This window comes from Phyllopteryx taeniolatus, chromosome 12 (genome assembly GCF_024500385.1).
Source record: "Phyllopteryx taeniolatus isolate TA_2022b chromosome 12, UOR_Ptae_1.2, whole genome shotgun sequence".
NCBI classification, from domain to species: domain Eukaryota; kingdom Metazoa; phylum Chordata; class Actinopteri; order Syngnathiformes; family Syngnathidae; genus Phyllopteryx; species Phyllopteryx taeniolatus.
The window spans coordinates 7,112,291-7,127,466 of NC_084513.1; the positions used below are offsets into that span (position 1 = coordinate 7,112,291).

General features: G+C 43.4%; 1 protein-coding gene across 1 annotated transcript; it reads left to right on the top strand.

Moving 5' to 3' along the window:
- Positions 1-11,608: 11,608 nt before the first annotated feature.
- On the top strand, positions 11,609-14,202 carry twist2. Its single transcript, XM_061793058.1, has 2 exons — positions 11,609-12,441; positions 13,751-14,202. The coding sequence occupies exon 1, from the start codon at positions 11,850-11,852 to the stop codon at positions 12,384-12,386; it is 537 nt and encodes a 178-aa protein (XP_061649042.1). The 5' UTR covers positions 11,609-11,849; the 3' UTR covers positions 12,387-12,441; positions 13,751-14,202.
- Positions 14,203-15,176: the final 974 nt, after the last annotated feature.

Genomic DNA, 15,176 nt, shown 5'->3' on the forward strand with positions numbered 1-15,176 from the left:
TGATACAGACATGCAGATAGGCACACAGACTCCTCACTCCTCAGTAAGCCACACTTTTTTGAGGAGGATCAAGCATATTGCTGGCATCAGGTCAACACTTTCTATGTCCAAATTTGGTCAAGTTCATATTGTCTCACAAATCTATACCAACGCCTAGTCCCCACTTGAGTAGGTTACTTTTACAAATTATTCATCAACATAAAGTGTTGAAAATGGGTTGCTCTCTTTGATGATACAATGTTAATGGCTCAGCAAACATGCCATATTCTTGATTTCCCTGAAAAGTTTTGGTTTTGTAGATGCAAAGTTTCTGCCTGACACCAGCGATAGATGCCAATAAGTATTGTTATATTAATTAAATATCCATTACTTAAACGGCTATAACCCTGCAACATAGATTGTTTGCCCAGAAACAAGTATCCTAGACAAACTGTGTCAATGTTTGATAATTATATTTTGATTCTAAGAGGTGGAAAGTTCTATTGATGCCATAGTGACGGAAAAGAGTGAAAAATTGTTGTGTGACCTACAAACATTTGTAAATGTAATGGGTTTTTATCATTGGTCCATGTGGCACCCCTTTAAGTTTTGTGGAAATCTGCAAACTGTATCAGTCCCACTACTTACTGTGACTGTAGAAAACAAGATTCCTAAGGTTCTCCAAGACGTACCGTTGAAATCAACATAGCAGGCTTAAGAAGATGAGTATATTTTTGGTGACACAGGTGACATTAAGTGAGTGACAGTGGACTGCAAAGGCCTCCCCTTTGTTGACATCCGCCGATCTTCACCCCGCGTGTCCTCAGCTCAATCAGCAGAATCAACACCGCTGCTGTTTGCCCACTCTTTTTCTTCCACCCTGCCTCCAAAGAGCCTAGCACAGCTCCCTTTCCACTCAGGGATGGCGGGGGTGCACCTGGCCATGGCCCCCATCGCGGTGTGAAAGTGGGCGTGACTGTAATGCTAACCTTGGCACCCAGGTCACAAGTGCAGCTCTAATTACGTGACCATATTTGTGCAGGAGGTTGCACCAACAGCACCAAAGTGCACAGTCCCTCTGTCATTTGTTCAACAAATTCACTCTGACCCTATCAACAAGTGTTACGCCCCCCCCCCCCCCCCCCCATTCCTCACGCCTGGTTAAAGTTCCGATCATGGAAGTAGTACATCATAATGGATATAATTAAATTTAAGCAGCATAATTGCTCCAGAGACCCTGTTTTTTATAACTGTCAAGGCAATGAAGTGAATTAGAGTTGACTGGGGTTACATTGTTGCTCTCTTATTGCACCAAAGCGAGAATAAATTCAAGCTGCGAGCAGTGATGACCCAATTTTCGTGACGCATCTTTGAAAAACTTTGACTCCACGGTTGCCCACATTAGATGATGCAGACAAGAAAGCTTTGCAATTTATTGTCGCCCATCTGTCTAGGATACCTGCTTCCAATTGGGGCTCAGTTGGATGACTTTCCAAATATGAGTTCACCCAAGTACATGTCCTGGAATTTGCCAGAAATACTGGAGTTGCTTAAAACCAAAATGGGTGACTTTCTGTTCAATTCCAGGCATGTGTCCTTGAGAAATGTTCATGCATCCTTTTACCAGAAACATGTCCACCCAATTTCGTGTCAATCTGTGAAACTGGTGTTGAAGGCTAATTTTTTCAAACTTTCGAGCGGGCGCTGCTCGGGGACTTTTGGGGTATTGTGTTCAGGACCCCAAAAATAAATTGACTTCGAAATTGTTTTTTTTCAGGCATGGTGACGCCCCACAAAAGGTGATTGAGCATAACAATAAACATATTACATTACCCATGAGAATAACAATAAACATTATCCATACATCTGAGCCTAATACATCAAATTGCCATTTGCTTTTACTGTATATTGACAGATATTTATTGTCCGAAATAAATGTTTGAAGCCACACATTTTTGCTAAAATCTCACATATTCCATTTTCTTGTGCTCTGGGTTATAGGAAAGTAGTAATTCGTCAAGGAATTATGTTGAAGTAATCTTGACTGAGAGAGTACCGTCTTTGTACATCAGTGTTAAGCCTGGTTTGTAAGTGGAGAGTCTTTGCTGCATGTGTATGCTTTTGCTCTGCTGATTGTGTATTAAAAAACTAAATCAAATCATCTGTAAGTGATTTATTTTTAAGGATAATGTAAAGTGAGTCTGAAATGACGTATTTGGGATCACAGTTTGTGGTATATGTACAGTTTAATCAGAATCAGAATCAGATCAGAATCATCTTTATTTGCCAAGTATGTCCAAAAACACATAAGGAATTTGTCTCCGATAGTTGGAGCCGCTCTAGTACGACAACAGACAGTCAATTGACAGAGAACACTTTGGAGACAGAAAGACATTGACAAAAAAATACAACTTTAAACTATTAAAGTCCCGGTAAAATTTGACACACAACAGAGAAGAGTGTTTCTTAACAACACTGCCAAATTTGAATGATTAAAAAAAATAGCCAAGTACATAAAATGAGGCTTCAAAAACGTGAAAAATTGGCCGTTGTCACCACTTTCAATGCTGTGGCCAAACTGAATATGCTGTAACCACAAACAGGTAACTGAACTCTCAATCAGATACCACTGCTATGACCGACTAAAAAATGGTTGCTACTTCGTCTAGCTTCTTCATGTTTGAGACATGAAAACACAAGAATCCGGTGACTGAAATATATCCACTGCAGGTTTTCACATCTCGATAAGAGTCGCTATCCACCAGCTAGGGCCTAATAACTTGCAATTGCACTGGATAACCAGTGATGCGAACAAAGGCGCTCAAGTTTAGTAGGGGAAGGGGGTTCATGCCTGAAGCCGAACTGCATCGCTGGGCACCGTTTTAGCCACACCCAAAAATTCAGGAAAACTGAAATGGTTAAAAACAGTGTAACATTATATCTCCTCTACATTTTCAGCAATTATCTTCAAACGTGTATTTAGAAACACATCTCTGAATTTGCTATAAAGGGTTAATATATAATTAGACAGTCTTGGTATGTTGGCTGGATTAGGATGGCCATGACTCAATAGGGCAGCAAAACTATGTAGGAGAGTACAGTATTTGGGGATGGGGGTGCATGTTTATATGTGTTTAAGAGATGGGGGGGCGGGGGGGTATTCTGCCCCCCACCCCACCCCGCCCCCCTGGCCACACCTTCACATATCAAAGCAAATGCTAACAGTGGGGGTCCCTGGTATCCCGGGCCCCCTTCCACGCGGGATACAAAGCACTGAGTCTGCATGGCATTAAACAATGCCTAAATGCTTCAAGCTGCTACACACTCCCAATTATAGCTTTATGAAAGGGCCCCTAATGCGATTTCAGAAACACCTTGTCATCAGCCCCGAGCGGAGTGCAGATTTGAATGAATGGGATCTCACTTACTGTAGAGAGGCTCCAGCAGTGTAGTCGCCCATGGTTTTATTGGCCAATATGTACCTGTCTGTTGTTTCATTCACGACAGAGGCCTCACCTCAATACAGACTGTTTTCCTTTTATATCACGGCTGATGATGTTAACTGGCGGTTTCGCTACGGTATATCAAAGGATTGTGTTGTTTATGAGAGAGCAATTAAAGAGGGAAAATGATTTATTTTTTTAATTATGGCATTATTCCTTTGACGTGAGGTAATCCTCTCGCATCAACTGATCTCGAAATTAGCGTCGCAATCAAGGCTGACGTGCGAGTTGTTATTCCGGAATGACGCGGGTGAGTCACACTTTACTGGAAAAGCAACGCTCAGTAAAACAGACATGTCTTTATTTTTGCCTCACAAGTTCGGACACCGAAATGCCTTTGCAGACAACAAAGAAGACCAAATACTCATAGTCCGAAAAAGGAGTAGACAGTTTGTGTCTGAGTTTTAGGAGTTCATTTTGATAACAGTGGAGAATGTTAAGATTGTAAATGTTCATCCAAATACACTGCCTAATTCCCAACAGTAATCACTCAGAAAAAAGGTAGTTAAAGCTTTGTACACACTAGGGGTTAAACTGATTAGTCGACTAGTCATTGGGTCGACTTTACCAGTCCGCAATGACAATTGCTTGAAGTTAACTAATCGCCAATCACGTGTTTTGGCATTAACAACACTGACGCCTCACTGAAAGCAACAGGTTGTGGGTCCACGAATGGTGGTCTATCAACACCCTCTTTATTGTAAAAATAAACAGTTAATGTCGACCGTAACCAAACCAAAAAAAGAATCCAACTAGTGTTTCGATCACCCTTCATCCCGCAGCCTAATGTCACACTCCTCATTCTCACTCCAGTCCCCCCACGCTCCGACTCAGTCAGTCTCAAATCACACTCAGACATCTTCACAGCCTCACAGAGACTCAGAACATAGAACCATATTTGGAATGAAGTTGTGATGGTTAAAATGTAAATAAAAACATGATACAATGATTTGCAAATTCTTTTCTGCATATTTTTAATTGATTACTTTACAAAAACAAGATGTTTAATGTTCAAACTGATAAAAGTAGTTTTTTTTATATTGCATTTTGAATTTGATGCCTGCAACATGTTCCAAAAAACCTGGGACAGGGACAACAAAAGACTGGGAAAGTTGAGGAATGCTCAAAAAACACAAAAAAATTCTGGAAAACCCTTCTTCCTATGTATAATGCATTTTTACAACGCATGATTTTGCTTCTACCCATATGATCCAAACATGAAGTATTATCTGTATTTTCTTAATTTAAAAAAAAAATTCTGAAGTTAAGCATTTATTTGAACCCGTAATACTTTCTTTTTATTTACTTGCTCTTATTTTGAAATTCACAGCCCTACTTTCATTTAGTAAAGGAGAAAACACACCCCCTCCTTGAGCCATCACCTTATCGTGGTGGAGGGGTTTGTGTGTCCCAATGATCCTAGGAGCTAAGTTGTCTGGGGCTTTATCCCCCTGGCAGGGTCACCCATGACAAACAGGTCCTAGGTGAGGGACCAGGCAAAGCATGGCTCAAAGACCCCTTATGATGACGACAAACAATGGACACGGTTTTCCCTTGCCCAGAGCCGGGTCACCGGGGCCCCCCTCTGGAGCCAGGCCTGGAGGTGGGTCTTGAAGGCGAGCGCCTGGTGGCTGGGCCTGCACCCATGGGCTCACCACATGTGGGAGGGGCCATAGGTGTCGAGTGGAGTGCGAGCTAGGCGGTGGCCAAAGGCGGGGAGCTCGGCGATCAATTCCCCGGCTACAGAAGCTGGCTATAGGGACGGGGAATGTCACCTCTCTGGCAGGGAAGGAGCCCGAGCTGGTGTCTGAGGTTGAGAAGTTCCGACTAGTTTGTGCTTATGCACCAAACAACAGTTCAGAGTACCCACCCTTTTTGTAGTCCTTGGAGGGGGTGCTGGAGAGCGCTCCTACTGGGGACAGGATCGTTCTGCTGGGGGACTTCAATGCTCATGTCTTGGACACTCGGGTTAAGAGAGGGGCGAAGCTGTCAACTGATCACCACCTGGTGGTGAGTTGGCTCCGATGGTGGGGGAAGATGCGTTTCCGACGTGGCAGGCCCAAACGTATTGTGAGGGTCTGCTGGGAACGTCTTGCAGAATCCCCTGTCAGAAGGAGTTCCAACTCCCAACTCCGACAGAACTTTGCTCACGTTCCGGGGGAGGCAGGGAACATCGAGTCCGAGTGGACCGTGTTCCGCTCCTCCATTGCTGAGGCGGCCATTATACACTAGAAATTATGGTAGTTCATCAGTTTAAGAATGTTTCTCAATGTACAATTGCAACGAATTCAGGAATTTCCTCATCTACGATCCATGATATCATCAAAAGATTCAGAGAATCTGGAGAATTATCTGCATGTACAAGGCCGAAAACCAACATTGAATGCCCGTGACCTTCCATCCCTCAGGCGGCATTGCATTAAAAACAGGTATCATTATGTAAAAGGATATTCCCACGTGGGCTCAGGAACACTTCAGAGAACCATTGTCAGTTAACACATTTTGTCGCTACATCTACAAATCAATGTTAAAACTCTACCATGCAAAGCGATATCCATATATCAACAACACACAGAAATGGCGTCAGCTTCTTTGGGCCCGAGCTCATCTGAGATGGACTGACGCAAAGTGAAAAAGTGTGCTGTGGTCTGACGAGTGCCCATTTCAAATTGTTTTTGGAAATCATGGGCGTCGTGTCCTCCGGGCCACAAAGAAGAAGGACCATCCAGATTGTTATCAGTGCTAAGTTCAAAAGCTAGCATCTGTGATGGGTGTGTTGGTGCCCATGGCTATGGGTAACTTGCACCTCTGTAAAGGCACCATTAATGCTGGAAGGTACATACAGGTTTTGGTGCAACATATGTTGCCATCCAAGCAACTTCTTTTTCAGTTTATCAGTTTGACTGCATCCTGGGATGGCTGAAAGCATGAGTTTATGGTGTTGAAAGTGAGCTTGTATTTGGAGGCGGAGGTCAAACAATTGTGTATGTTGCAAATGCCTGGTAAGACTACGAGACAAATTTTGTCTTTCCCAGTGGCACTATGTCAAATTATGCCATGTATTCCTGCCATGTCTCGGTCAGAACACTCGCAACACTGCAAGATGTATATTACGATATCACAAAAAATAAAATATCCTATCTTTTACTGTCGATGGGCTAACCTTGTCAAATCAAGCTGTCGAGGGAGGTGGGACAGGAAAAGGTGTGAGCACTACTGGATACTGTATAACTGTTACCGTAGAGGCATAAACAACAATATTGGGTAATGTTCACATACTTTTCATCACGCTAGATGATGAAGCAATCCTATTGGTCGACGTCTAGTTGCTAGGTCACACTACATGGAAGATATCCCCAAAAAAATCTAACATGCTGGACATTTCAGTTTGGCATCATTGGTCTTTTCCAACACCAAATCGTTGATCGTAGATTATGTCACACTACAAGTTTCGCCATTCCCGATAAAAAAAATCTCGTCTCGTCAGACAATGGCGGCCATAGCAAATTGGGCCAATAACGGGATTCAAATCTTATAGTTTGATCCAGGCATATCTTGTGACTGGGCAAGATTGTATGACTTGATTTAAGACTTGCTTAAGCTAAGTAATGACTCGACTTGCTTGATTTTTGCCACTGTAACTTTGCACATGCTTGAAATTTTAAGGTTAAGAATTGAGACTTACTTATGACTTGCACATCTGTGACTTACTCCCACCTTTGGCTCTAGCTTACTACCACCCAGCACGGGATATGCAGGACAGAAAATGGATGGATGGATAAATGTCTGAGTATCTTGATTATATTATTAAGTCAAAGAATGTTTGTTTACAGCTTTTGGTCGTGATATGGACAAAAACAAATCGTCACTCTAACAGCATATGTGGGCCCACAAGTAGCTTAAAAAGTGATTGCACTGCTTGTAATAGCCAGTGTGTATTGTGAGCAATGAGAAGCAGCTGGAGGCTTCCTCTGCGGAACATCTTGGGCGCATCTTGAAACACTTAAACACACACATAGCATAGGGCATGCATGAAGAGACAGGTGTAGATAATCAGGTGATAATGTATACAGAGCAAAGGCGTTCACCTTCAGATGCCGAGGCCAAGATCATTCGGGGTGAGCGTCACGAGCGTCTGCGGGGGTTGACGTCCAAGTCGAATCAGAGACGCCTGATCCTGGCGAGGCTAACGGACAGTAAAATTCCACTCGTGGCGGCCGCTAACAAATCATCTCTTCCATAACGTCACTCACATATGCAGGGAGATTCTCTGTCAAGTTCAAAGTGTTTTCCAGATTCGTCCCTATGCCCTCTATGCACATCTTTGGGACTTACTTTTTAGGCTACCTTTTCTTGCTCCCCTCTCCATTTTGTCATCTTTCAGCCTCTCGTGTGAGTCATTTCTGCTTAAAAGCAGGAAACGACAAGGGAAGAATCGTGATCTGGGACTCGGTTTCAAGGTTAAGATGAAGTTGCCGTACGGCGTCATGCTCTGATAGCTCTCGCCTAAATTTATCTTTCAGCTGACAGATCATTTCTCTGGTTCGCCCGCCTGCGTCTTCAGTTTCAAAGTCTTTCCATCTTTTAGTGTCACTTAAATAAGATTTTATTTTTTGGCAAATACCAACTTTACTAGATTTTACATGACATGCTAGAACATTTTATACAGTAGCACAGTCGACTGAGAAATGTATCTTTTTTTAATTCACCTTTTTAAAGTTATTAATGGCTTGTTTCCATTGACACTGTCATGGACGTAACCATTTAAGAATGTGTCTGTCTCTCTATGTGTCATCCATCCATCTTTCCATTCTTCCATCCATCCACGGTTTCATCGATCCATCGTTCATTCATCGATCATCCATCCGTTGTACCATCTGTCGAAAGTATCTACCTACCCATCCATCCGTACATCCTTCATTCCATCCATCCATCCTTCCAACATGGTCCCATTCCAAATTGTACAATCTTAGCCAAATTCAAACTGTTCTGCACACTGGGTGAGTTTTGCAGGGGTGCAATTTCAATCAGTGTGAAAGACGAGTCACGCCGTCATTGTCATTACTGACAGCCTGCCTCTTGGAGAAAGACTTCTTATCGTCGTCGCCTGCAGCACAGTAGGGTGAAAAAGTGAAGGCAGGCCTTATTTTGCTGTACGTGAAGCTCTATAGCTCATCGACACTGTGCAGAATGTCCGTCCCCTGGGTAAGGAGGCCCTCCTGTAGCTGTTCACATTCAAGGCCCGGGAGCATAATCAGGGAAAGCGAGTATCATGGAATGGACGAGCAAGACGTTTGATCTTTACTTTCACGCTTACATGTGTGAAACATTACCTGTGTGAAGACCAGCTAACATGTTGATGTATTCATTTTCAATTTCTGGCTCAGACTAATAAGAGGTTCAGAAAAACACGACACTGAGCAGTTTCCCCCCAAGCCTGCAGCCCAATGCGAGAGTTCAAGTCAAAAGCGGTGTTTTTCAACAGAGTACTGTGTTCCACTTCATTTACAGCCACCAGTCTACTTGGACATGTACAACCCAAATATCCACTCAGGACACTTAAGACATTCTTGTTGAACTACTGTGAAAGCGAGAGTGTAAATGAGCCCAATTGCTTTCTAATGTGATGCAGCGCGATGGATGACTGATTGAATTAAAGACCTAATGAGCATAATTAACTCGCAATAAGAAAGCTCTTATTTACATTGTGTCAAGTGACCTGTTTGAGTTTTGTTCTGGAAATAAAACAAGCATCATTTTAATTGCCACAGACCAAAGAAAGACAATATATTTTTTTTTTCATTCGTCTCAGCATTACATGGATGGTATAAGAGTCCAGTCAGCTGATTTGGAGAAACTGCATTCTGGCAGGGAATGAAGTGGACCCTATAATGTGATCCATGTGTGCAGAAGAAGCATGACATGTCAGATGAGGAGGTGGACCTCTGACAAACAACTCGGATGCATGGACACCATCCGTTGGAGGGACAATACTGTATATCTCTGGATGTTTTAGAGCTCTTCGCTTTGTTTAAGGTGCATTTCAGAAACTTAAGATACTGTACATACTTGTGCGTCCTTCTTCTATGGTGCTTTCACACTGGATGCGAATTGAACTATTCACACAATGTGATTACATATAGAGTCAATGTAAATGCGCGAATAGGTGCAAATTCATACCAGACGACACAAAAGACGTATTTGACGCTAGGCGACTTAGGCGAACGTGAAAATTTGCTTCTTCGCCGAGTTAAAATATTCAAACCTGAGCAAGAAATTCAAGAATATACAGCGTTACTTACAACATCCTGGAGTTGTTGAGCAGAACAATGGAGGATAAAATTAGCATTGCTGTTCGTGGGCACACGAAACCTTTTGATAGCTCCTGCTACTAATAACGGGACTGTTCGAAAAAAGAGAAGGCCTGGACAATGGTGAGCGAGGTTGTTGGCGTATCTGGGAAGTATATTTGTTACTTATTTACAGCTGTCATTTGTACTTCACTCTGAGCCAAGCTAGCAATAGTATGAGCCAAAGGTTTAGCATAACCACGAAGGGAGTTGGCCAGAATCCCACCATTGCCGGTTATTCCGTTGTCCCCATCTATTACTTGAAAACAATACTGAGCAGCCACAACTCGTTCCTGTAATGTGGCGTGAATGAAGCCAATATGTTCTGTGTGCTCCCGTGACCAAACTCGATGCGAAGGTTTCGCTTCGTGTCCCGTGTGAGCGATTGAAGAATTTTTGTAGTGGTAGTAAAGTGATAAATGTCGAGTCAAGGTCTATTAATCAATGATGTGATTGTTATTTTTCCAGCACAGTCCAGCCGTCGTTTTTGCACTACGGACCGGTTTCACGTAAAGACGTATCTGGACGGACGGGCATAGAAACAGACTAACGGCGATTGGAATAGCTGAAGCTACCGAGGCTAACAACTATTCTCTTCCACCGGCAGCTTCTTTTCATATTCTCGGACCCACGCTGACGTATGACGACTCTGTCGCCTTGTTGGTTTCGCTGCATCACAGAACGTGATTTGGTTCACGCTCATGTCTGCCGCCGTCCTGAGTCCAAAGTTCAGTCGAAAAACTGACAGAGAAACGCATGATTTGCGACGAGTCGAGTTCAAGCATTAAATGATGACGCTGGGTAGAAAGGTTGACTAGTTGACTGGCTGCTTTAACCCCATACTGTCTATCCATTCATCTGGCTATCCATCTTCCCACACATCTGTTTATCGGTCTAGTGATCCTGCTATCATCCATCTATTGATCCGTTGTTCCATCCCGCTGTCATCCATCCACCGGTCTATCTATCTATCTATCTATCTATCTATCTATCTATCTATCTATCTATCTATCTATCTATCTATCCATCTATCCATCTATCTATCTATCCATCTATCTCACAGGTGTCAAACTGGTGGCCCGGGGGCCAGATTCCGCCCACCATGTCATTTTATGTGGCCCGTGAGAGTGTGCATCAACTTTGTGTTTCTTGCTAACATACCAAAATTGCAAATTGTCTTGACTTTGAAAATATTGAGATATTTCAAGCCTTTTTTTGTTACCAACCTCACTTCCAAAATAAAATTGATTCACATTGTAGTTGAACAGTTTTTACTGGCTTCTGATTTCAAAAGTAATTATCCGTGAATTTGCGTATATGTAATAATATGAGGCAATCATACATTCCTATGGGTTTGCAGCCATAACGGCCCTCCGAGTGGCCCCTGATCTATATACTCTAGTTCTATCATCCATCCATCCATCCATCCATTATTATCGTCGTTAACCTTATAATCGAATGATTGTGTTTCATTTAAGCTAGTGTTATATAAGCGATATACAGAAAATGGGTGAATGTATTTTATTATCACAGGCCCGGAAAGGATAAATGTAACTTCGTCAGTGGCATCATCATTAAAAAAATGAAAAATGCGTTAAACTTCCCCAAAATGCATATATGTCATAGCCTAATGGCCTTCTCGTATTTGTATTCGACTGTCAATAAGTGACAGGCTGCAGGAGCAGTGAGGTGGGCGCGTGCACGCATCTCAAGCTCCCCCTCCAGCTGCAAACAAGCCCTCCCCTTCCAGCCTCCAAAGTATTTAGCATCCCAAACGGAGATGAGGTTTCCTCCAAAAAATTAGGAAAAACTTCCTGCGCGAGGAGAAGACATGCCAAGCTCCACTCGGACGCCAGCAGTCTCCTCTTAAGCCTGCAGGGCGCGCGGAGGGCTTCGGTTTCTTCCTTCCCTTCTTGTCGGATACTTTTTTTTTTTGGGGGGGATTTGATTTGTCACCACGGCTTCAAAGGTGGACGCCGCGTTCCCCTCGCTGCCCTTGCATTTCTTTAAGAGAGAAATGGAAGAGGGCTCCGGCTCCCCGGTGTCCCCCGTGGACAGCCTGGGCGCCGTGAGCGAGGAGGAGCCGGACCAGCGCCGGCCCGGCGGCAAGCGCTGCGCCCGCAAGCGAAGACCCAGCAAGAAATCCGGCGGCGACGACGGCGGCGGCGGCGGCGGCGGCAGCCCGGCCCCCCTGAAGCGGACCAAGAAGCTCAGCCCGAGCGGACCGGGCAGCACCGGGGCCCAGTCCTACGAGGAGCTGCAGAACCAGCGGGTGCTCGCCAACGTGCGCGAGCGCCAACGGACGCAGTCGCTCAACGAGGCCTTCGCCTCCTTACGCAAAATCATCCCCACGCTGCCCTCGGACAAGCTGAGCAAGATCCAGACGCTCAAGCTGGCGTCGCGCTACATCGACTTCCTGTGTCAGGTGCTGCAGAGCGACGAGATGCAGGACAACAAGATGTCCAGCTGCAGCTACGTGGCCCACGAGAGACTCAGCTACGCCTTCTCCGTGTGGAGGATGGAGGGCGCCTGGTCCATGTCCGCCACTCACTGAAGGCCGCGCGCGCGTGCGCGCGCGCAACTTGTCACAGTTGGGATCGAGCCAAAAGGTGGGCGAAAACACACGCACGAGACGCACGCTCAAAATAGCGACGTTTGGCCCACGGCTGTGTAGGAGACGGCGAAGACATCAATAAATGCTCCAAATGACAAGATGTGGAATTTGGACGCCATGTTGTCAGTACATTATAGAGTTCAACAAATGTCCTTTTTTTTTTTTTTTTTTAACTCAGACACCTTTGATTAGCAAATCAGAGAAGCGGAGGATTTTGTACTGTCTGTATTTGTATTTGGTTCAAATCTCAGACAACGCCCCATGCAGGGTGTATGTGAGTCACACTGGACACGATTATTATTATTATTATTATTATTATCATCGTTGTTATTATTATTATTATTATTTCAACACGCAGCCCTTTTATTAGTTATTATTCCACTGCAAAGCACATGGGCAATTCTCAGTACATTCGTATCTATAATCAGAATTTAATGAAGTGTTGGTCATATTGGACATTAGTGCCTGACATCTTTGAAGAAATAGAGAAAAAAATGAAAAAGAAAAGAAATACAAAAAAAATGGTAGCAATGAAAAACTATAGGGACAAACAAACAAAAAGTCCCCAAAATCAGAAAGATTTTAAGAATAATAATTTATTCGATCAGAGTCCAATTAATGAGGCTGATCATGATTCTAATATTGATGAAGCCATTTTTCAACACCTGTACCAGCCATGATTTACTTAAAATTCCTCATTTCCGTGCATGACTGGCGGTGGGTGGCATCAAAAAGCAGCTGCATGCACTTGGCCTCGCTGGCGTGTGCGCAGCGCAGAATGAGCGTGGAAGCTGTAGGGCAGCGCAAAATATCATCGTCATTTGGTGGTGGGGGGGGGGGGGGGGGGGGGGGGGGGAGGGATGGCTCCCATTAAACGCACAGGGAAAGATATTATACACCCTTCTTGTAAGAAGAAACCAATTATGAAATTATGTTATAGTTCGAATCTTGGATGGTTGAATTTCTGCAAAATAATCAATACAATAACATTCGACAAGTTGATTTTTAAATATTACGTTAAAATTAATTTGTAAAATGTCTGTCCAAGTCTTGCTCCTTTTTATTCCAAAATATGTCACCGAAAGAATCTAAGATTTTTATTCAAAAATTAAGAGCAATTTGTCGTTATGCCGCATGACACGATATCTCGTTTCATGACGTCATAAGGTCAACACTGGAGGTTCTTTTTAAGAAAATGTTTTTTTGTTTTTGTTTTTTTTCATTCACGTTAGTCACCAACAGCTTCCCAAAAATGTGATCAATAGACACACAAGCATCATTTCTCCCTCGTTCTTCTCTTGCAGACTGTCTACAAAAAAAAAAAAAAAAATGGACTCTAAAGAGCCCGTGGAAGTGCGAGGCATTGAGACGTAATGTGAGACGCACGCACACACACATGCACTGAGGAGTGTGCGCGCGCGTGTGTGTGTGTGTGCGCGCGCGTGTGCGTTCGTGTGGCTGCAGACTGAGCACACTGCCTCTGACAGGATGTAGTTGGGACGATCGCTTGGATATGACAGCAAAAGTCTCGAAGAAGGATGTACAGTAAATGGATTTTGGAATTGCTTCCCAAAGGCTTTTTTTTCCCAGCAAAGTATGTTTGATCTGTAAATGAAAGCATCGTGTATAGAAATGTGTATAAGTGCGCCTATAGCCTGCAAAGGGACCAATGCAATCCCACATGCTGTGGTCATACTAAAGTCTTCTTTTTTTTGTACATTTTTGCTTATTTATTAAAACATATTTTTGAAGGGAACGTTGTGCTTCTTTGTTTTTTTGTTTGTTTGTTTTTTAATGTGACGAGTAGAATTTGGAAGCTGAGAAAGAATTTATGGCTGAGTATATTTCTCAGCCCTTCTCTTGTTATGGAAAGAAAAAAAAGATCATAAAAGTCAGTTTCGTTAACAGCAGAGGGAATTTGAGCCACTTTCAAACCCGACCACATTAAAAAGAAAACAAAAAAAAGCTTGTCTGCTTAAATAAGTGGCAATCATTTCAAATGCCTCCCGGTCTTTTAATGAGCTGGGAGCCCCCAACAAACTGCGATAAGAACAACAACATTGTAAATGACTCCAAGCAGACGCTTAAAACACTGGAAATTGTTGACCTCGTTTTTCCAGAAGTGGTTTAGATGCAATCGAAACGCTGAAAGGAGTTCATTGTTGAGGTGAGGCCGCCGAGTGTGAGGGCTTCATTTGCGTGCAAACATTTCAGATCCTTCGAACAGCAACAACAGTCAATCTGGCTGGATTATGCGCCGAACCTCCAGATGAAGCTTCAAAGTTAAAACGAGTACACACGTAACGATAATCGGGCTGCTTCCCATCAAAGTCAAATGTCTCTGAAAGATTATCCTGAGTGATTATCCTGTGGTGTGTTAAATTTTATCCATTTCCCCCCCCCCCACCCCCCCCCCCCCTGTACAATCTGCTCGGAACACAGTCAGGCCAGACAATCGTAAATGTTAAACCTGATCGGGTTACACGAATTCGATAATCGAGCTGATTTTGAGCCTGATTTTCTCCCTTCCGATCAAAGTCAGCAACAACCCAATTAGCCGATGTCTCTAAAAGATTATCCTTATTATCTTATAATGTGGGGTGTGTTAAGAGTGATTATTATTTTTTTTGTTCTGTCTGAACATCTCGCAAAACGGTCAGATGGCCAATCATAAATATGAATTGCTCAAACATGGGTACACACATACTGATTATAGAGCTGAATTTAAGT

Coding starts and splice junctions, on each gene's coding strand:
- twist2 (XM_061793058.1), top strand. CDS start 11,850: ATGGAAGAGGGCTCCGGCTCCCCGGTGTCCCCCGTGGACAGCCTGGGC.